At 41.1% G+C, this 24,315-nt stretch overlaps 1 protein-coding gene across 2 annotated transcripts in view; it reads right to left on the minus strand.

Moving 5' to 3' along the window:
* Positions 1-20,808, minus strand: part of prkar2aa (protein kinase, cAMP-dependent, regulatory, type II, alpha A) — a 43,391-nt gene extending 22,583 nt beyond the window's left edge. The window contains exons 1-2 of one of the 2 annotated variants that reach the window (XM_084367534.1): positions 20,131-20,808; positions 18,942-19,221 (exon numbers count right to left, since the gene is read on the minus strand). In XM_084367534.1, the coding sequence (XP_084223660.1) occupies positions 18,942-19,188 (247 nt within the window). In that variant the 5' untranslated portion in view covers positions 19,189-19,221; positions 20,131-20,808. Of the gene's footprint in view, positions 1-18,941; positions 19,226-20,130 lie in introns of both variants that reach the window. The other variant, XM_084367533.1, reaches the window with a different exon arrangement.
* Between the last annotated feature and the right edge of the window lie 3,507 nt (positions 20,809-24,315).

A 24,315-nucleotide genomic window follows, 5' to 3' on the forward strand; every position in this document is an offset into this window, starting at 1 on the left:
AATGGAGAAGATCAAGCTGTTTAACTTCCTATTTCTCAAGTTTCAATACACACACCGGCACTCTTGTGAGATTAATTCATTTTAGATGGCAAATATCCTAAACCAGAAGCCTGTGAGGAGTGGAGGCACTCTCCTAATGCTTCAGTCGCTGACTCAGTGACATTTTTGTCACCTAAATGGCCAATTTGTGCCCATTTCAGGTACAGAAGGTTGACAAGTTTTCCAGTCATTTATTGTTCTTCCATCTTTCTCTGATTGTCAGACAAAGTCGAGGGCACAGTGGCAGCTTTTATTTACTGAGAAATTTTAAAGTTTGAGCGCGCAAGTAAGCACAATGTTAAGATTATGATTTTATACATATACTTATTCCTTAAAATATATATATTTTAGGCTATATGGCGATCAATAATACTACTTTATTTTTTACCAAATACTTCCATATCAATATTGCAACAATACCGTAAAAAAATGACTATTGTACTTATACAAAATATTAACACAGAATATTTTTTTTATACTAAATAATTAATCGAGTTACATTAACACAGTCATACAATTATCTCTCACCTTTCCTCCACCCATTCCCCTTTTTCTCTTCTGACCTACAGTATCTCCCTATTTTCCCCCACATTCCTCTTCCTCAACAACGGCCCAGCCATCTGGTCCTCCTCTTCTATCCTCCCACTCTGTCTCTCCATTTCTTTTTCTTTTTTTGTTTCCTCTCTGCCTCTCTCCTCTCTGCTTATCACCCCCCCACCCCATTTCTCCTCCTCTCAAGGTCTGATTGATAACAGCAGGGTCAGATGTGGAGCAGGGAGCTTCCCTCACATGTTGCCTCTCCTCCAGAACCAGCAGCCTCAGACGTCATTGTCAGCCTCTGTTGGCATGCACTCACAGGGGGGACTTAATCATGCACTTTGGCACACCGTAAAGCAGGCAGAGCTGAACACATACATACAGTACATGTGTACATGTGCAAACTCATACAGACACACACATACACAGGAGGTGGAAGACGCACAATTGGCAAGCTGAAAGCAGACTCAATAAAGCACATCAGCTCCAATCTCCTACTGCACACCCACGTATACCCAGAAATCCCTCCAGAATCATGCCTTCAAAACACACACGTGCAGCTTCTTCATACAGAGCAGCGGGGCAACATTTCCTATACTATAATAAACAGTGGCTGACTGTGAAATAAACATGATAAACAAAAAACATTAATAATTTCCCTTGAAAACAGCTGAGATATGATTGTTGAAACTGTGGCATTACCCTCTAATCCTCTTGAGGAGCTTGTATTGTCAACAACCTGATCACCATCTCATCTTCACCCAACTTTGAGTCATCATGATCTGTTATCAATATATCTCTTGTCTTTCCAAGTCTCTCTCCTCATTTTTTCCTCCAGCCCCATTTCATTTTTTCCCCAAGACCTGTGCAGAGAGGAACAAACATAAATCCTATCCCAGCGCGTCCTCCTCCGCAGAGTAGATATATGTAGTCTGCCTCTATATGTCAGCAGTCGATGCGTGCTGAAGTGCTGAGCTCAGCAGCATTGACTGCAGGCTCTACAGCTTGCACTACAATACCAGGCTAATGTGGGAATCTAACCAAAAAGCACATAATGTCTGCAATACATTACAAGTTATACAAATTTGCACACAATTGCACAATTATGCATGCCGGCTGCAAACTTGCAGTGTATGTGGAGAGCCGCATAATAAAAAGCAGAGGCACAGACAGCAGGGGAGGTACACTAATACACAGACAGCCTGATTCACTGACACACACAATACCACTAATTATCTATTACTGCTTTCTTTAAAACGGCTGTCCAGCCCAAAACCGTTTTTTAAATGTATTTCAAATGATTTAGGGTGTGGGCAATATTGACAAAATTAGTATTATTATATTGACATATATTGTATTTATGTATTTGACACGTATTTGATCTATGTTTTTGAATGGAAATGTAGGCGTGGCAGCCCACCACAAGTGAAGGACTTTAGCAGAAACCTTCAAAGTGTACCTCTAAAAGTTACTGTTAGAGACTACACTGTTATATGGATCATTGTGTTTAGTATAAGCTAATTATCACTGAAATATACATGATTTTTAAAAAAGGAGCAAATCAGATGAAACTGATTTTCACTTAGATTTGATGTCCAGAGTGAAAATTAGTTTGGGTGTCATTTAGATTTAATCTGCCAGCATCTTAAATAGCTCCCATTAATGAAGTGTACAATAAGCAACACATAGAACTGCAAATCAACCCGACAGTTCAGTTCTGGAGCCATCACGTAAACGTCTTCCTATGGTTTCAGGATCTGCTGACAATTTAACTACTACACAAATGTCAAGTCAGAGACATACTTTGACCGCTCTGATGTAGCTGGTGTCCAAAGAGAGGGAGCAGACAGTTGATAATAAACATTAACATAATAATGACATCCTTTGTGTCATTTCAGGTAAAATATGTAGTGCAATGCAGGTATCAGGACTGCTGATGTGTCATGTCTGCCAGCTGTGGTGCGTCACACCAGAGGCAAATTATAAGTGTGAAAAAACACATCAATTATTGCCTCCAGCAAACTGGGACCTTACAAAATGGATTGAGTATAAACTCAAAATACTGAATATTAAAACTGTACTTTGGATCACACCAATAGGATCATATTTTACAGTGGAATTCTCCTTTGTCATACAAACATGGAGTTAATGTGTGTCATCAGTACTGGCTGTTTTCACGCCGGCGGCTGTTTGTATCACATGAGAGTCAGCTGGAAAATAGATGACATGAATGGAGTCGACTGTTGAGAAATAGTACATTTTAATGTGTCTGGCGGTAGAATAGGGGTTACAGAGAGCGAGTTTCTGACATTACTCTTACCATTATGAAACATTACGGCAACTACCTTTGAGACTGCTTAGAGCAAGGCACCAAGCTCAGTGGAGCTCCTGTGTGGTTATACTGACTAAGTTGGTTTACAAGTTCATATCAAATGTTGTAAAGCTGATCAGCGACTAATTTTCCAAATACTGTGGGTTTGAAACCTCTGTTGTTCTGTAGCTGGAGGATGACATAAGTAAAATGAGCAAAAGGTTCTGTATGTATGGTGACGAATGACTCATAACAAAACCCATAAATCAGAAATCTGGACTGTTTGGAAATTTGATGGATTTAAAGAAACAACATTTCAAGAACCAAGAGGCTAAAATGAGTATGAGAATTCTGGTTAAAGCAGAGGCAATAAAGTACCGAGTGAGTCGAGGTTAGGACAGTACCTAATACCATTCTTGAGGCTTGGAAACTTTACCTGCAAATGGGAAAGGAAGTTTGTGGGACTGTATTTGTGCTCATGCTCTCTTGCATAACGTAGTTGTTCTGTGATTTGTAGCATGGTTCGGCACACTTGTAACCATTAAGTCAAATACAGTTTTAATGCTTCTTTTGAAGTAATAATTCTTATATCCTGATGCAGAGTTGCAGTGAAAACAGACAAGACGGATGTGTCCTGTGTTTTGCTGTGAAGGGCAATGACTGGGAAAAGCAACTGATTTAGAAGCCGTCAGTTTCGCTTCCATTAAGTGAAATTCTAGAGGCTAGGACTTCAGCCCTTGTGAACTCAGTTTTAACATTTGGCTTTTGGTGGACTGTATGGCCTTGGGACAATCTGATTAAGATGTTTTCTGACACATGGAGATATTTCACAGTTTATTACCTTACGTCTACATAGGGACACCTTTTTCTGGTTTATTGACGGTTAACAGGGTGAACTGGTAGCGTCAAGTAGTAAAACAGGTCAACATGTTATTAAGTTAGTGTAGACCTTACATTCCCGGTCATATTTTATCACTTAAATTAATAGAAGTTCTTTCACTCTTTCTGTGACACACAAACGCAAACATGTATGTCTGAACCCGTACGCAGAATCCAAGCATGATATTTGGCGCATAAACATGCTGAGCATACATGAGTTATACATTTGTAAGCTTGTACCAGTTTACGGTTTCTCAGCACTATGATTTATAGCTGTGAGAACTTGTTTGAATGTTGAATTTACTACACAGAAGTTAAAAACAAACAAAGATACGAGGTTACAAGATATCAGCAACACTGGAGAAGGGGATATATATACAAATATTAACACACAAATATCTGCACTTCACATATACCTCAATCACAAAAGATACACACTTGGGGTTTCCTCTGTAAAAGATATACAGCAGGGGTCCATTTGATTACTTAAATACTTTTCACCCGAACAATTTTTTGTCTTTTCTTTCTCTCCTTCTCACCATGCTGCATTTCCCTGTCAAACAAAGTTTTTCCAAAACAAAAACAGCTGTAACGTTTTCTCTCACTCGTTCTCTTGCAGCAGCTCACTTTTCACATTTCTCCCTTTCCTCTATTTTTATTTATTTATTTTTTAACTGTTGTGTTTGCTTTCTCATTTGTTGTAAGCTTTTCCGTTTAATTCTTGCTCTTCTCTCACAGCCTTTACCGCTCGCTTCCTATGTCATCGAGTTTCCACCATTATTCTCACGCTCTTCCCTGTTTCCCATCATGCAGCTCCCTTCTCACTCTCTTTACCTTTTCTATTATCCAACTCTATCCATTTCCCTCTTGGTCTCCATCTCTCTCACATTCTCTGTCTTCCCTTGCCCCATATCCGAGTCTGTCCCTTTCCCAGTATCTCCCCCTCTCTTTCCTCTCTCTCTCAGTCTATTGCTCACTTCAGAGGACTTAAGCCCTTAAAAGGAAGCAGCCATGTCCTGCTCATAGCTGCATTGCCGTTAACCCTTTCACAGCAGCTCCAGGTTTGTTGATGCCTCTTAACCCCATTAAGCCTGACTTGACCTGATGACCTTTCCTTGGTTTATCAAGGTCTAATCTTTAGCATGTCACAAGCTGAGGGTGACAGCCTCAGCAGAGACTATGTGCCAATTATCACGTAAAAGTAATACTATGATCAAAGCATCTGAAGTAACCAAACTCCCCCTGTAACCCATCAATAAATACACAAGTTGCTCGGTAGCAGATGACTGAAAAATTTTACTTATTCATTTGCTCTGGATAATGTGTTAATGACTTGCTACTTAGTTACACAGAACAACATTTTTTTAAGTGCGTCAGCTGCACAGAGCTGTTGATTCAGGTGTTGATTCCCAGTGGTACTAGCAGTACTGGCAACCCCTGTACAAAACAGTGTTTTGTTTTGTTTTATTTACCGATTTAAAAAAAACAGAATTTAACTGAGGCTCAATGAAAAGAAAATGTTGCAGTAGCTTAATGGCTATTTACTAAACTAAGGAAAGAAACCACAAGCAACTTTTCTGGTGTTTTTTTTCTGGTATCATCAACTGATTAATTTACAGAATGCCTGTGCTGCTTACGTTTGTTTGTGGCCATACCTTTCTTAACACACCACTTAGTACATGGTCTTTGTGGCCCAAACACACAATAATAATATACTAACACAAACAAATCTGACCAAGCAGGATTAATAAAAGTAAAAAAAGTTACATTATAACAATTTCCAAACAGAAATTCCACAGGTTGTACAGCCCACACATTATCAGCCCAGCAGCTACCGTTTTATGCTTTGATAGCAGCAGTAATGGAACTACACACACACACACGCACATGTACGCCATTAAGCACAGGCTTTGTCAAAGTATCTTAGTGCGCCATGAGAAAGTGCTTATTTAGTGTCCATGGAAATCCCCCCATGACCCTGGTAGTGTTAATACTATGCATTCCCCACACAGGCCAGCAGAAGTTGCAGTGAAAAAAGCAGAAATGACTGTTTTATAAATAGTATGAGTGTTATATTTTTCAATTACTGGACACACCAAACATATAAGAGAGGGTATAGAGACAAGCTATGCTGCATGAAAGCGACACAAAACAGCTTTCAATGTCAACTTAATTCACTAGTGGTTACTTAGCCTGTTAATTCCTGAGCTGACCGTTCCACTTTCCTAAAGGGGACATGCTGCTCTGAGACTGACCCAAGTAAGGTCACAATTCATTGGTTCAGAAGAGTATTGAGAGACTACGGCATTTTATCATCCTATGATAACACAGCCATATGACGTAATACTGAAGCAATGTTTCCTGTGCTTGATATTCAATAATGTGAGAAAATAAATGAAATAAAATAAAATCACCCATTCATTTACGATAGCTAACATGTAAGTATGACTTTGATGTTGATAAGGAGGAAAACTGTATACCAGCTCTCAGAAAACTCCCGTAAATGCAAAAAGTAATTTGTTTAAAACTGATGCAATGTGCAACAGTAGCAGCGATGACCTAAGACTTTTGAAGAGACCATACTAAATAACTGACTGTAGATTGTTCATGGGTTGCCTTTCCCAGACTTCTTTTCTCAAGGGGAAACAGTGAGCCGTTTGGAAAAGACAGTTGTTCGGAGAACTAGCAGGAACTGGTCAATAATGATTTTTGCTTTGTGCTTATATCAAAACTGTGCAGTGTAATGTGAACCTGTGCCACTGCTTAGGAATATGAATGAAAATATTAATGTAATATAAAGTAATATAATATAATATAATATAATAATATTAAGATACAGTTTAAAAACTTCAAAAATACTCTGAATGCATTAAAGCATTACTACATGAGGTTGGCATGTGTTGCAAGCACATTTTCACTCAACTTCTGCTCACAAAGTCCACCACGTTATCAGTAACAGCCTGCATAATCGTAAACCTGCAGAACCTGAGGAGTGTTACCCGTGACCTGTAGAATGTGACGTTGCAGAATGTGGGAGAAAGGAATCTGTTTTCTTACCATATCTGACAATGACTTTATGAAACTAGATGCTGCAGGTTTTCTGCAACATTTACAGTGTCAACCCCAACAAATAATTTCACTCTACCCCTTGGAGCTTTTCTCATGAAAACATATTGCCCCTTTTGCCATAAGGAGAACCCACAAGAGATGGGCTGTAATTATTTGGCGTCTTGACACACAGTTTAAGAGATGAGACCCTGGAGACATTACATGGACCAGTAGTGGGCCAGCAGCCTGGGAAGGCAAGCTATAAGACATTTACAATTACAACAACTCAGGCAACAACATCTGGGTTTAAAGCATCAAGTCTCCACATGACAAGAACAGTGACATGTTTTCATATCCTGAGGATGACACTCAATTTATTCATTTTGGCTCCCTGGGTTAAAAAGTTTACTAACGCGCGGGTTAGAAACTGAATGGCATTAACACACAAGTACAGTACAATATCAGCCAGAGGTCCTGTGCAGTGGTAAAATGTCAAACTGCAGAATAACATTAGTGGCCAGCCTGCGGGTAGGAGAGCGCAACATACTCTCATCAAACCACTGTGGTGTAACGTAAACGAGGACAATCTGGTCTCCCATTACTTGACCATTTACAGTCACAAAAGAGCTCCAAACCTCCACATTCTCAAGCCTATGTTTAGAGTTAGGTCATTAAATGCAATACAATTTGACTTAGACCTACATGGGTACTACTTCCCGTGCCATGGAAACTACGAATGCACACTTGTATGCTTACCTTAAATCAGACTGCAGCCATAAAAAAGACAAAACAGTAACATTTGACCAGGTACTTGAGTCCGGTGAGCAGGCCAAACTTTGTCAATGTCATGCCAATTAGGTCTTTAGTAACACAGGCTAGCACAGGAAGAAATGTGGTTTATACAATAAACAATTATACATAAACAACCTAAACAGCTGGGGCAAAGAGTAACAGTTTGTGCTCTGTCTCTCTTGCTATTTTTTTTATCCCTCTCTCGCTTTCAATGACAACTTTATCCCTCACTGACAGTGCAGCTGCCCTTTAAGAAGATAAATAATAAGAGGGTTACACAAACACACATTATCAGAACTGCAACACAAAGACAGCGGTATAAAAGTCTGTCATATCAAGGCTATGCAAATACACTGATAAAAGGTACTAGTTAAAGAACTGAGGACTGTGAACTACTGGTGACCTCCCGAGTTTCTTTATCTGAATCATGATGAAGCGAGGCCACTGCCCATCAGTCACTTCCAGCTGAGATTGGCTGAGAGCAGTTTCAATGTCAGTGGTTTCTATAGTGACCATGGCTGTGCCACTTTAGTACCACCATGTTAAACCCAGAATCTACACAGTATTGTAAATACATCTTTTTTGTTTTGTTTTTGTTTTTTTTAAAAAGGTACATTATTAAGCCTCTTTCCTATATGGTATATAGTGAAAACAGCTGGGGGGGCTGGGATTCATCAAAAACTGCTACTGGAAGAAAAGACCATTTTACTTGCCATCTCTAGCCCAGCGAGGGTCCACATTATATAATGTAGGAGAAGGAGTGCAACCTCTCATTGCCTCCAACAAGGAGGTCACATTTCCAATTATGTTACGTCTGTGTGTATTAACAAGATATCTGAAAAACTTTGGAACAAATTTCAACAACTTTTGATAAAAATTAATAACAAATATTAGTTTTCTAGATCCATAACATGATCTTCCATGTGGCCTTAACCATGTATACTAGTTTGGTGTTGTGTAAAAGCAACAAAGAACTTACAGCATCAGTGCAGAATTTATAAAATATACCCCATTTTCACATGTGTGCTCGACTGTTCAGTTGACAAGTCAGAATGATATCTGAGGCAGGGTGTGAGCGACACGCTGCTCTTTGTCTGTTCAGCTGTCTGCTCTAACAGCCAATTTGGCAGAAAACCAAACCATCATCCCTTTTCTAAAACTCGCACGAGCTGGAGGCTAGGGAACACTTTTGTTCACCCAGCACAGTCAAAGTACATTCATAACCCTGGTCTAAGGTTACTCTGAACAGGTGACATAAATGAGTGCAAAAAATCAATCACCATTGCCCATGTAGTAGGAGACACACATTTCCACATATTGTAAGGGCAATAATTGACACTAAATTGAACATTTTTGTTCCTTCTTTTAATGGAGTCCATATAATAAAATGCCCTTATTAGAACCCCAAGACAAACATCTGTGCAGATGATCCGACAAATTTGAAACACCTCTTTTAAAAAGGTAAATCATTATGTACTACACCAGAACTAGGCCATTGTCACCTTCATGCAATCCATCTCTCCATCCTGACTCATAATCTGAAGAGCTGTGATTCAATCTGCTTCACAAGGCTGCATTTCTGGAAACTACAGCGCTAAATTGGAATTGATAAATCACATTTCTTTCCGCACAGAAATCCAATGCATGGTCATGTTTGCTCTACAGACACTTAAGGGACATGGTTTAGTCCAGTTGGCTGGAGTGACTGGCTGGTATCGAGGCAGGTAAGAAGGATTCCAAAAACAGCCACTTTTCACAGTTTACAAGACAAACATATTTTCTAGGGTACCTCTTAGTGATATCTACATCCTGTCTGCCAAGGTGGCTAAAAAGGGTAGACAAACCAGGCAGTCCAAGTCAGAAATTAACTGTATTTGGCTGGCATTTTAATGCTGGCTCTAACCTGCTACTTTCCCTCTCATTCAGTCTCGTCTCATTCATGTTCTCCGTCTTTCTCTACACTTGTCCCCCCTGTTAATTCTCTCTTTCTTACTGTGCCAAATACGGTTCAGCTAAACCGCCCTTATAACCCTTTCTCTCTCTAAGCCATCTTGTCTAATGAGATTGGGCCTGTACAACGAGACCAACACATGCAGAGCGAGAGAGACAGGGGGATTGAGAGGACAAGAGAGTAGGTTCAGAGCAAACAGGATGAGCGAGTGATGGCTGACATATAACGACAGACCAACGGATTAGACACAAAGATGTGGTGGACGGTGCTTCAGAGCGGTAGAGATCTAAACGCTGAATTTGGAAAAAAAAAAAGCAACCAGGAGTGTGACAGAGATAAATTCATGGCATGTGTTTTCTCATTCTGTCAGTCTGACCATGATTAAGACTGTTGCAGCCAACTCCACAGCAGAGGACAAATTGAACCTGTTTTCACAAGCTTTTCTTGTGCAAGTGTAGAAAATGATAAAAAAGCAATGCTAGGTAACCTAGTAGTCCTAAAACCATAGCCAATTCACTCTTATCTCACATTGCTAGGTTAGGAAACACTGACAAACAAGATCTGCAGGTGGCAAGTTTATCTACTTACAGCTACCATGTTGAGTAACCAAGCATTGTTTAATTTAAAAAGATCTGGTGGCCTGATATAGTGCTGATAAATGTTTGAATCAAATCACTGACTATATTTGCATAACTGCAATGATGCAACCATTTATCTTATCCTAAATAGGCTTATTTGTACGCTGTGTACATGTTTTCCTTATAGAACTATCCCATTCGTATTCATGCTCCTGAGCATAGCGTGATAAATAAGGCCACCATCTCCACATTACAACATCTCAGTTTCCCTCCAGTATTTTTACCCCTGTGCTGCCATCATTTGTCTACTATCCTTTCTATCCTCCATTCACATTATTCAAAAACACAGCTTCAAGCCTCCTTGTAAACACATATATACAAGAGTAAATTCAACTGGGAGATGGAGCTCAAAGATGGTTGCCCGGAGGAAAGACACAGCACTTGGAAAACGGCCACACAGGAAGCATGTTTGCCAAGAATGAGATAGTGGCAACACACGCTTGTAAATGACAAAACAATGGAAGATATACTGTATAGAGTGATGTGTTCTTTCGCAAGGGTGCATCTTTGGCATACATTGTAAAACAGACTGCCGAATGTGTGACTAAATGTTGTGAAACCTCAAACGCAGAATATTTCCTTACTTGGGCTAAAGCAGCGTCCTAACTGGGTTAATACTGGAATACTGTTGAGAATATTTGACATGAAAACACAACATAAATTACTTACAATATATAGAATGCCACAAAAAATAGGAATCTGTTTAATTCTCAGGAATAACTGAAGATCCTAAAATCTCGAAGCCGAATGCAGAGCCAGTCACAACATTGATCGCTGGAGGCCCGATTCCCACATCCTCTGTAATTTGACCACTCTCAGCCCAGTTTATCCTCCTCCTCCTCCTCCTCCTCAGTCTTGTTCTGTTTTGAGTTTCTTCTCATTTGTTCTCTCTTCATCTCCCTCCCTAACTTTGTTTCTATCCCATGCCCTTCTCTTCACCCCCTCTGTACTCCCACTTCTCTCCTGAGAGAAGCATCAATACATGGGCATTACTTCCAGTAGCAGTGTTGCAACAGTACTATTTCAGCCCAATGTTAGTTTTACAGCTGCTATCTGGCCAACTGAGGAATTGGCATCTTTGTAATCTTATCTCCTGTACGTAATGCAGTAATTAAATTGGCAACGGAGTGAAAATACTGAAAAACTGACAAAAGTCTTTGTTAAATCTGAATTTATACTAAGACTCTAACAAAAGTTCAAATGGGTAATGACTGATATGTTGAAATCCAGTTTAAAATACTGGATTTTAAGACTGATTAAAACATTTTTTTAGCACCCTCACTTTCTAAAAGAACAACTTCCACTGTGACCATTCCTACACCCTCCTACCCCCAACCCCCAACCCCCACCCATAAATACCCCTCTCTTACTTTCACTCCCTCCTCTCTCTGTACATAGTGGATCTCGGGTCAGTTTAGGTCCATGGCCACTAAGTGTTTCTCTTCAAACATCACCCACTTGTACAGGGCTTTGATGCGAATCGCTTTGCTGCCTCTTGTTCTCACACGCACACAGACCAAAGTTACAGTTTCCATCTTAATGTAGTCTAAAGCAGGTTCTCCTCACATTTTTTCAAAACAATTTCACTCCCACATATGACCGGTAATGCTTTATTCATCGGATTTATTATTTTGCCTCCATGAATGGGACATGTGGCTTTTATCCTGTGTCGCTGTTGTTTCCAACTAGCAATGCAGTCTGAGGTGAGAGGTACTTGTAATGGCTTGTAAATTCACAATAACAAAAAGTGAGAAAGGACGCGCAACACACCCTTGCTAATCTAGATGACTCGGAGTAGGAGGTTAACACATTTACATAAACATTGTGGGTTATGTTTACTTCATTCAGACCTCCATCTAGTTCAATATGTGGTATATCAGCTAAGGCTTCAGGTGGACTGGATGGGTCAGTGGGGGAAAACATGACCTTTTACAGAGACAGTGTGTGTTGGAGGAAGGGGGCCATGTGAACTCTTAACAGGGGCAGCGGATGAGGATGTACAGCCACAGGCTAAAGGCCTGCCAACCCCCTCCATTTCCTCATTTTTCTGCAGTGCTACAAAAGATGGCTTGTGAACAGAGAATTAGGAGGTACCAAAGTTTAAATTATGTGTAATGGTAAATGCAAGCAGTCCAGGTTGTAACACAGTCACAGGATTTATCCTTTTTTGTATTCTTTCATTGGCTCACATACATGTGCAAATTTTTGTTTTTCCATTCTTCCAGTTTGGTCTCTCTATACTCTTGCAAAAGAAGACCAGATTGCCGCTATGGCATTCTAATAGAACAAACAAATACACTGCCCTGTTTATGTCCTTTTGTCAACCACAAAAATGTCTTAGTGGATGCGCAGACACGTCGCCTTACATGGAGATTAGATAAAGACAGCTACAAGTTGACACAGACTTTCAATGCTTTATTTCCTCCTAATTTCAAAGCGTGTCTCTGTGACGTGAACTGTGGCCTAAGAATTGATAAAGAACTGACTGACACTGCACTGGTTTAGGTTGTTTTTGCCTCATCTCAAGTATCTAGGCTGCACAACATAGTGTGTCTGTAACAATTACTGTTAATGTTTTCTAACATGCTCCCTATCATAATAAACTAATAAAGACACAGAAAGGGATACCAAAAAAAAAATCCAAAGAGTCATGTACCAAAATATACTGACAGAAAGAAGGAGATGTATAAAAATACAGAACACGACCAAAAGGGAGGTGGAGAAAGAGGTACACTGAGAGGCAGAGAGATACAGCTACAGAGAATTTCGAAGAAAGAGACTCAACAACATAAGAAAGGCAATGTAGGATGACAGCAGGTAGGCAGGGAAGTTGACAAACCAGCAGACTGGCTTTCAAAGGAATGACGCAAAAACAGACAGAAAAATAAGACAATTAAATAGAGAGGGTGATCAACAGGTAGATAAAAACAGACATACAGGTACATGAAACGGAGGGAAAACTGTAAGGAAAAGAAACACACGGAGCAAGACAGAGTATGTTCAGCAAACAGGCACACATGTAAGACAGTTAACTGGGCAAAGAGCCAAAATGAGTGTTTACAAAAAATAAATACACACAGAGAGAAAGAAAGACAAGACCTGAAGGGATAAGTCGGGAGACAGACAGGTACCGTATTAAAAAACAGTCAGAAAGCCAGACTGAGTAGCATGAGCCATCTGAGGGCTTTTCCACTTAACGCTGTCAGTCAGCCAGTGCAGCAGGTCTCTGTTGGGATGCTAGGCTGCATTAGATTTGCCTGCAGGCTAAAAGCACACTGGACACACACTGCAGCCTGCTAATCAGGTCACCTGTTGCACAACACTGCGCTGAGACCTGCCACATGCGTGCACACACACACACACACACCTATACAGATATACAAATGTACACACTCAGTAAGGGGGCATCTGTGCACGCATGCACTCCCTCTCCCTATTAATCGCTCATACAACCGTGAACACACACATACACACAAACACGCAAACACCCTGCAGGATAATGAACAGGGACATTGCAGCTCTGCTTATTGCACTAATTACGAGCACCTATAGGGGCTCAGTGTAATGTCTATTTATCACACACACAACTGAAAGGAAAATGTCACAAAGCAAGGTTAGTTAAAAACTGTCCAAAGTAGAAGCCAAAGAACATACGTGTGAATCAGACGAAAAATAGGATACAGTGAGAACAGTTCAGGAAAGAGAATAGTACACAGTAAAGCCTTTCTATGTATGTTAGGCTTGACATGGTAGTTGCAGGAGTCACTTTCCAGGGGACGAGTGTAAGGAGAGGTAACTGACATGATGGTGGAGTATTTCTTGTCAAAGTGTCAAACCTATTTGGCAATGTTTTGGTTTCTTTATTTAACCCAATACTAAAAGGGAACCTGAAACGTTAAATAGAGAAAAGTAGTTGGTTATCTCACTGAGAAGTTGGAGGTGTAAAGCCTGTCGCAATGTGAAACCTAGCAGTAGTAAATGTTTGGTTTGCATTAGTGGTACATTTTTACAGATAGTGAGCATCTTTCTTTAAAAAAAAAACAAAACAGTGTAATGGTAACACTTTTGTTGTCACGAGTTTATTAGCCAGTGGGAAAATGTTATCACCACAGCAACTCTAATGTATGTTATGACAGTCAAGAGTTACTTTATCTACAAAACACACAGCCTAATCATTAACTACAACAGAGAGAGAGCGGCAGAACAGCAGGGGGTGAAGGGAGGGGCAGAGAGAGGGAGTCAGGGTGACAACGAGGAGATTATAGAGTGAGGGATATCAGACAGGCAGGATTTCACCACATTGTGTGTGATCATGCCCCGAGCCACACTGACCCCTGGCTTAACAACAACCAAACATGCAAGAATATTTATCTGCTCCACAGACACTATGTGGTCTGTATACATGGACGTGTTCACACCGTCGATCAACATACACGGCAGATGGATTTGATGTTAATGTCACCAATGCCGATTTGGTCACATAAATATTTCAGTACAGCGTTATGGAAACAGAAATACATGTTTCCTGTATGTCTTCTTTAGTATGTAAACCCACATACAGAGACAGTTAAGACCAAGGGTACACAAAACATTTTCTTCAATTTACTTGTAAGAAGGGCACTGAAAAATGAATGAAAACTGATGCACATTCGATTTCTTAACAGAAGATAGACACAACTAAGAATCCTTGCAACTGAATTTAAAGTGTAGAACCCTTTATTGTACTGTATTTCAGACTATGCAAGGCCTTCAATCTTCTCCATAACTTGCAGACAGACATTCTGCGTAGTAAGTTTTCCTTATATCATGGCCATCATTTTCAAGGTTACAGTTCGCCAAGCAATGGGCCATCTGTCACAATTTACGTGAATGTTTAAAAACCAACAGTTGAACTACACTCCAAAATGAACACAGATCTCGGAAAATTTGCACTTGCTGCTCCAAGAGTGCTGCTGCAATGAAAAGGAAACACTTTGCAGATTTCTGTTGGTGTTATGTGTCTTCCCGAGACCTCTGCTTTCAAAATACCAGTGCTTATAAATGATCAACACAACACACATAGGTAGGATTTTGAAAATACTGGTTGGTTGCTTTTCAGGAAGGAGAAATATTCCCCCAAACAGATTACATCATTTTGGAGGTAAATCTTTGAAAGTTAGCAGAAATTTCCCATTCATCTGTGGTAAAAACCACACTGTCAGGGATGAATAAGAGCTGAGCTTAAAGTCTGTTATGTATCCAGGTGACTCGTCATCTAGCTACCAAGCTTTGTCATGTTCTGTTTTGAGTTAGCGAGAGCAGATTTTTTTTCTGAAAGACTCTCATCCTTTCTCCTCCCTCAATCACTTTTTCATATAGCCTCTGCGTTATCCCTGCTGTCTTCCCTATAAAAACACATTTAAATTCACTTCTATTATCATCCCTGGAACTCATCTGTGCCTCCATCCATCTTTTAATGAAAAGCCCCACTCATTTCAGTCACAGAGGCATCCATTCATCCCCTCCTGTTTCTCTGTGTGAACAGCCAGACACTAGCCCAGCCAGCTTGAAGGAGCGAAAAAAGCATGCACATATTAGGACACATATTTGGATTGCACCTTTTTTGAATAACGCCTGTTCTTTCGTTCATCTACCACAGCCCTTTCTAACTGAAGTATTGAAAAAAAAAAGACCACAGGTGATCCTGATGTTCAGAGCAATCAGTTTTAGTCAAACTACACTTACTCTTTCTAGCAGAGCCTATGCTTTAGCCTCTCAGTCAACTGTTATGCAAAATACAGCAGCTCTGATTCAAATGTATACCACTTCATAACTGAAGCTCAGCCTCGACACAAAGGGTTACTTAAAAATCTTTGGCCCAACATCACTAGACATAATGGAGGTACAACAGTTTGTATTCAAAACAATATCTCCCTTTGTTAAGCAGCTTAGACCTGTCTACTGATCCTACTGTGGACTTAGGCACTAAGAGTTTGGAAAACAAGGCACGTAAAACAGGACGTCATGTTTTAGGAGTACACTGTTTTGTCCATGGGAATACATTGGTGGCTATCTAACTCATTTGCATTTTAGGCGTTAAGCCGGAACACTCATACGCAGCCATTTCCTGCAGCACAAATAAAAGGTTAAGAGCACACTGGTGAATCACTTCAACTGTAAGTAGCCTAATAAAAAACGATAACAAGAGTGTCAGCAATTTACAACAGATACAGATCATAAGATACATATAACAGATCATGTTCATGTTACACAACTGGCATTTCACCTTGAAGCTCTCCAAACTATATAACCATATTCAATCTTGATCATTAGTCCAATAAACGACTTCTCCCATGCAGAGACAGAGCCTCTCAGCTCAATATTATATTTCACAATGGCCATATTTCTTAATCAAGGGGTCAAAACCAGAAATGAGTCATTGGCCTACGTGATGATATGATATTATGTTTTAATGTGCTTTGTGCTAAGGTGAAGCTAAATGCTGAATTATTTTTATTATTGTTATTTCATCCAATCTTGGCACAAGAATTTTGACAACACAATATTTTTCTATTTCAAACTAAAACTTTTTTTTTTTTTACAGGCTTGTGAACAATATAGAGCTGAGAGCAGAGCTATGATAACATCTAACACAGGCCCCCAGTCGGACTCAAATCAGGGAAGTTGTGATAACACGGTCAGTGTCTTTAGACCCTGGGAAACCAGAACACCCCATAAAACTGGAATGATAACTTGGTCCAAGTACTGTGACTGTAATGTCTGTGGACTCTTCAGTGCTGAGGGGTTGAAACTAAGAACACCAGGCTGTGTGCGCGTCACTTATGGAACTAACTAATAATATCCATCCCTGTTTTGCAATCCCGAGTTTAAAAAGTTATTTTGGTGTTTTCTTCACAAGACCAAACAGTTCTGGAGCATGTGCTGTTGAACTAGTAACACTATGGTACTCTTTATACCTATAAGGCTACAACAGTGGTCAGGCAAGAGCACATGATGGCTTTCATTATACAGGCCTTTTTTTGTTCCCCTCAATAATAATGTCCCCTGGAGGCTGCATACACAAGCCTGGCTGTTTATCCTACTTTCATGGAAGTCATGTGTGTGACCCACAGCATACAGCCAGCTTCTCCCTGGAGCACAACAGTTTCAGTTCCCTGTCTTTTATTGCTACCTTGGATGAGGTGTGGAAAATGCTCAACAACGGATCGCTAATCAGAATGTACTAGGAAGAATCGCTTCATGCCGTCACCAGGCTGGAATTTGAACGGGCGTGAAATCAAGACATAACACTGTTTGCCTTCACAAGTGTGCACATACACATACACTCACAGACACAACATGCGCATGCACACACACACCGCTCTCTCAGCTGAGGTCACAGCTGTTTGACAGTAGCCAAACCCCACTTGTGTGAGCATAGAAACAGAAACTGTAATCCCTCTTTTACCCTGAGCCAGCTTGTACCAATCTACAAGGTTGGCCAATATTGCTTTCAGCAGGGATGAGCATGTGCATATGGGGCATGATAAATATGGTTAACCTACAAATGAAACAGAGTAAAACTTGAACTAAACTAAAACTTTAAAATAAAAATTGTATCCAAGTTGCAGGAAACATTTCTGATGGATTCCAAATTTCACAATGCTGAAGCACACCTAGATGTGACACTCCAACAACGCTTAAGCATCTGCCAATGATACTGATGGACAGACAAAGTGTCTGACCCATAATCATACTGTGATCAGACTGTGTTAATTTGACATTTCCACAAGCAAATAGCATTATGAAATTCTATCATTAGTTTTAAAAATCGGACTTGCTCAGTTGATTCTAGAAGATAGACGCAAGATAGTTTCACGGATCATCCACAGCAGATCATCACAATGGATAAACTCATTGAGAAAACACAGAACCCCCATTCACAAGGTAACAGCCCCTGGCTCCACAGCACACTGATGTGATCTAGGCCACGCTGCTCTCTGCAGCTCAGTACCAGAGCAAAGCTATGGAGCAGCTTACATCTTCTGCCAGTCGTGTTGAAGACAGGGGAGTGCTGTGAAAATGGCACGGCATCGCTTTTGCAGAACCATAAGTAAAGGTAGAAAGCAAAGGTTATGCAGTTCATAAACTCTTACACTTAAAAATGTGTATCTACTGTTGCTGAGACATACACATTTTATCATGATATTTTTTTCCAATTGTCAAGAGATGCCAAGATTGTCAAGTTGTGTGTGCCATCCTATTTCAGTTTTCCTATTCAAAGTGGAAAGCTTTTCCTGAATGTCTGTATAGTCAGGGAATAATTTCACCTCATGGTTGAATATATTTCCACTGTTTCTGAAACAATGTGATTGGAAAGCTAAATTTAACAAAATGACACCTTTTAGGCCTTGAAACTTCAAGCACTATTTTAGATCCTTACAGCCAGATAGATAATGAGAATGGAGAAGACCTAGATTAGATGAGTGGCAGATGAGGGCTGCCTAGCTGAACTGTCTGCTCAATTGGATTTTCTGGATGCAAACGTGTGTATGTAAATATAGCAGGCCTTACACACTTGTAATCTGTCTCTATAAGAAGAGATGAAATATATTCTGACTACATCAGTGACAAGGCTCCAATCCTCACCTTCACTTTCCCTCTTTCACCGTCCAACCGCCTCACGCAAACACACTCTTTCATCCTCACTCACACAGACTTGTCCAATGCATCGGCTGACAATCACGACAATAAAATATGGACTTACGCTCAAAGTCAGAATCATCATCTTCATCATCCTCTCCGTTAGACTCTGTTTGCATCGGCTCCCCATCGAACATCACTCCTTTCCCCGTCTTGCCACAGGCACCAGCTCCATCCTGACTTCTGGTGTCCCGCAAACGGGTGAAGTACTGTACTGCAAAATCCACCAGGTCTGACGGCCTTTGTCGCAGCACCTCCACAGTGTAGCCCTGCAGCAGTTCTGTCAAGCCCACCGGTATCTCAATACTCATGGCTGTGCGTGGCTCAGTGGCGGCTTTTGCTATCTATCTACAGAAGGAGAGAAAATAAGTCAGAATTTGTGTGGGTACAGAGTCATATTTGTGTATGAGTACCAGGCACTGATGTGGCTAAGGACTGCCTAATTGTTGCTTTGAACAGCTGACTTTGACTTTTACTATGCCAGTAGGCTGTGTGCAGCCCGAGAATGTTAAGTGACTGATGACAGCTCTGCATGGCAACTGAAATATACTGAGACAGCCAGGTTAACTGAAGAAATTACCACCAGGTTTGACAGCTGAACAGATACTGCACTGCCATTTATAAGCAAGGCAGTGTAATGTCGTACATGAAGTGTTGCTGTGACATTGTCACTGAGAGGCCACTTAATCTAGGGTTGAGCCAGGGAACACACAGTTCCCGCAGCTGCACCACACAGATATGAGCCCAACATTTGGGGGGAACAGATAACCAGTCACATTCACGGGGTTTCAGAAACACTACTGCTTGGCATCGTCAGAAACTGAACTGTTAACTTGGGTGGGTGGCCGGCTTGAACTAGCTAGCAAAGCAGCTAATTAGCCAATACTCATGACAGCCGGTTTGGTGTTCTGTTCAATGTACAAATTGACGAGCTGACTACTTAACTGAAGTTGTTTAACTTAGCTCATACGGACAGGGTGCAGCAAACGTGCACAGGCTGCGATTCAAGTGCAGTCTCACTTTCAATCCATCAGGCATTAGCTCTCTTGCTAGCTAGTGTGCCACCTTCAAGGAAGCCTTTACCGTTAGCTTACGCTATAGTATGGCGCACAGGCTGTAGGAGCTAGCGTTAAGCCACAGATAAAGCTAAGTGGCTGTCTGGATAAACGTTGCCATGCAAGCACAGCAAGTTGTACAGGACCGGTAAGCCGTTTGGTAAGCTAACTTAATGTTACCAACTGTGTGTCACTTACGTGAAATTCAGTCTCCCCGGCTATACTAGCCAGTCCCCTCCTTCTCGGTGTCTTCCTTGTTCGCTCTTATTTCGCCTCTTCTTTTTAGCCAGTCTCTTTGCCAGTGTAGCGACCGTATCCCTCCACAGAAGACACTTGTCCACCGTTCAAGCCAACAATCGTACGTTGGCGTCACCTAGCTAACGTCTGGAGGGCTATTTTAGCTTGCCAGCCAGCTGTACAGCGATGCTGGCTAAGTTGAGAGGGAAAAGCACTCGACTTCACCGCTGCAGCTTCTTACGACGTCCACGCACTTGCTGAGGGTGGGACTTGCTGTGGCAGGAGGGAGAGGTGGCTAGCTGGCAGGCTAACTGTCTGACTTGCTAACTACTTGTTAGCAACTGCCCGTTTCTTTTGGCAACTGCCTAGCGACTCCACTCTCCTCAAGACACAAGTAATGCAGCTGCTGCAACCAAGGTGACAGATCCTAAGCTCAGCGCTTACAGCGTTGCGCCACACTGCCGTTAAGTTCAACTCGAAGTACTGAGGGAAACCCCTTATTTAACGCTATTCCTGTAGTATGATGGCGAATTACAACGGGAGAAGCCTGCAAAAATGAACAGAAAACACGCATCCACCCTCCCGGCGAGGCACTCCACAGCTTTACACGCACGAATGGACCTCTAGATCAAGCGAGCGTGAGGAGGCGTGGTTAGTCGGTGAGCAGAGAGCGTTTGACATTGATCGACAGAAAGAACGGCCAATCAGAAAATAGGTTTATAATACTCCAGCCAATCGGATTTGGCAATGCAAGTATAGGCTGAACCATATTTGCAAACCCTAAATAGGACCACACCCACAGAAGTGGCCTTGGTAGAGATATCTAGAAACATAGGATCAGTAAGTAAAAAGAAGAAGACACGCACACATGCATTGATCTATAACAGCTGTGAGAGTTTGTCTTTTCTAATATATTTTCTAAAATGTGTTCAGAGTATTTGCATTTGTGTTGCAATTAGTGGGATCTCTCCTCGAAAATGCACCTGTGATGCGATACAGTTAAGAAAACAGTCATGTATAACTGACATGTTAAAGGAAAATGGTAAACTTTGCACTTTAACCATCGGAACCCATCACTTCACCTCAAGTTGTGTCATTGTTTTATTACATACTTACTGAATTACAGACTTATAACACATAGCGATCAGGGACCTTGAAGAGAATGAGAACAAGGAGCTGAAAACACCTCTGTGGTATTAAAGGGTAACTCCACCAACTGTACACATTAAAGTGTGTTTACAGGTCTTGAGGAGTACTACTGCATATGTGAAAAAAGTAGTATAAAGCTTCTGGCTCCAGAGGAAGCTGTATATATATCTCATAAACTGTTTACAGTGATGCTACTCATTGGCTAAGTTGCATTGTGGGTAATGTAGGAGCGATTACCCACAATGTCTGTTGGACTCGTTATGGGCAGTTTATGAACAGATGATCAAAACTGATACAGAAGAACCAGAAATATCGGCCTGTTATTCCACCCATTCTACTGCCTTTTCAAAACCTGGTGCCTACATTATCCGCCATGCAGCTGTATGTAATAGTGCATTTGTGTACAACTTTAAGTGTAAAAGGACTAAACACCTAAGATTTTTCTCTGTCTCAGTTCCATTCCTTGCAATCATCACACACTCACTCCACGCCCTAACTTGCCATCCATCCATCACATTTCCCCCCCTTTGTTCAGACAAGACAGCACGCTCTGCTCTTACCCTTTGAGTTTATATATCAAATCTTCATGCAACCTTCAAAATCACATTTCATCTGAGTGAATTCATCAGTCTGTTTTTCTTTCTATTTTTGTACACACCGCGTCAGCACATCACTACTAATGATTCTTGTTTCCCCTCCCCTCTTCCTGTTCTTGTTAACTTTGTTTGGATCCAGGTCCACAGTCAGTTTCCCCCCTGCCGAAATGCTGCAGTCGAAGTGGAGAGGGGTCACTAAGGTTGCATCTATAGGTACCTTTTCTGACAGGTTTGCTAAGCACCGGCACAGTCCATGTAGCATCTCCTCTCTTGCATTTCCATTCCTCAGCTGTCACAGAGGTAAAGCCGTTGCCATGGCCACAGGGAGCCCGGATTTAATTCCTCAAACCGGTTACTGATTGGCTTAGATCTTTGTTTCCAACAAACACAGGAGAAAAACAGGCCTTCAGGCTCCCTCTGCTGGGAGAATAGACTTTAGAAATAACACACTCTTTAAAAAACATAACAATATGATAACAATTATCTTGTGAACCTTACTGTTAATAATAATCACCGCTGTATGTGATGTATGCGACTTGGCCTGCAATAACACTCATGTCAGTGTGGGCCCCCCCGTGGGAGTGCTTTTTTTCTGTGGAAGGATAATTTCCCTCCGGACCCACAGAAACATGAACAAGTGGCAGTACAATCTGGACTGAAAGTGACAGATGAATATTCACATTTACAGCTGAGACTGTGGTCTTGGCTTTCCTAGAAGTGCCATCCTTTGGGAGTTGCTGCTGCTAATGTGGTTCCAGCAAACTCCAAAATTGTCTCAAGGAGAGCGGCTAGCCTACATTTTCAGAGAGAGTGGAGAGAAAATGGGGCAGAGAAAAAAGAAAGCGAGGGAGACAGAGATGGAGTGAAAAAACATTATAATTATTTATTGTGTATTGCGTGAGTTTTAGTATCTAAAACCCTCAAACATCTCCGTCTTGGACTGCTGTCGCACAGCCAGTTTTCTCTTCAGGTGTTATCAGGTGTTGACACGAGGATGAACAAGGAGGAGGAGGATGAGAGAAGAGAGCTTTACTGAGAGAAAACAGAGTGATGATGAATACTGTGACATATGCTTGCAGTGATGTGGGTCATCTGGCTTGTGAAGCTTGCTGCATTTCAACGTTACTGCCTCATCTGTGCAGTCAAAAAACAGCAATGACTCAGGAAGTCGTCTGAAATGATACAACTGTTTAATTCCTCCAGATACAACTGAAAGTTTTCATCCTGCTCAGACTGAGATCAATGATGGAGGAAAACACCATGCGATCAGCGCTTTCAAAACTACATCCAGGCCTCAAAATGTGTTGGTGGTAAGAGAGCAGAGTAATATTTTGATAACTGGACCTCACTGTTTGGACAAGAATAAAGTCAGAACTATTTAACATCCTTAGTCCCAAAACCAAATAAAAAAACCCTGTGAGAAGAACTAGAAGTCTGCATTTTTAATCAGTAGCTGGGTCCTTGTTTCATTCATGCCCACTGTATGTGAGCACTCATCTACAAACACTACATTCATACAATACAGGCTTTCCTGAAGGAATTTTGTGATGCAATTACACCACCTACTGGCTGATGTGTGCTGTCCAGCTCAACTGCAATAATGTCAACCATCTGAGTAATGTTACCCTTCATCATTCTTCAGTTTTATGCATAAAACACCACATAAACCAGGCTGGCAAAGTGCACAAGCGTACTGATCTCAAGGGGAGTATGGCCCAATTTTAAAGTATACTGTATATACTATACTATATAGCAAGGGTGTCACTTTAAGGTGGGAATTAGTTGCACACCAGCCTATAGCCTACTAAATACATAAAAAAACCACAATAACGTTAAACAACCAAGAACGATAATCAGAACAGAACAATGCCAATATTACATAGAAAGTTCCAGTCATTTTCATGTGTCACAATTTCTTGGTGCAAGATATTATTCAGAACATTTTTAACAAATTATGCTTAAAAGTGATTGGGACAAACTCCAAGACGAGAGGAAAAAGTGCAACTGCAACTCCCCTTCAGTTAGTGAGAACTGAAGAAGCCTCTTGGATGAGAGCTAAACGTCTTCAAGAAACTGAAACACGTCCATGTGGCCTACGATACAGCACTTAGAGGGATTTAAGATGGATTCTAACTTGTACAAATCTCAGTCAAATAAAGCATCAATGAGTCAGGCAGACTATGAGACACCTCTGCCCCTTCACTCGCTCTGCTTCGTGGGGATTGAGAGGAGGGATGGCCGATCAACAAGGGGGATCACATCTATCCTCATTCCCCCTCACATCGCCTAATGATTTAAATTATTTGCTGAACATTAAGGTGGATACAACATCAGGCCGGATGTTGCAAAGAGCTTGTTTTCATGTGTGTTCATGAGCTGTGAAAGTATTCCAGTCAGGCTG

The sequence above is a fragment of the Pagrus pagrus genome (genome assembly GCF_965226575.1).
Source record: "Pagrus pagrus genome assembly, chromosome: 11".
Taxonomy (NCBI): domain Eukaryota; kingdom Metazoa; phylum Chordata; class Actinopteri; order Spariformes; family Sparidae; genus Pagrus; species Pagrus pagrus.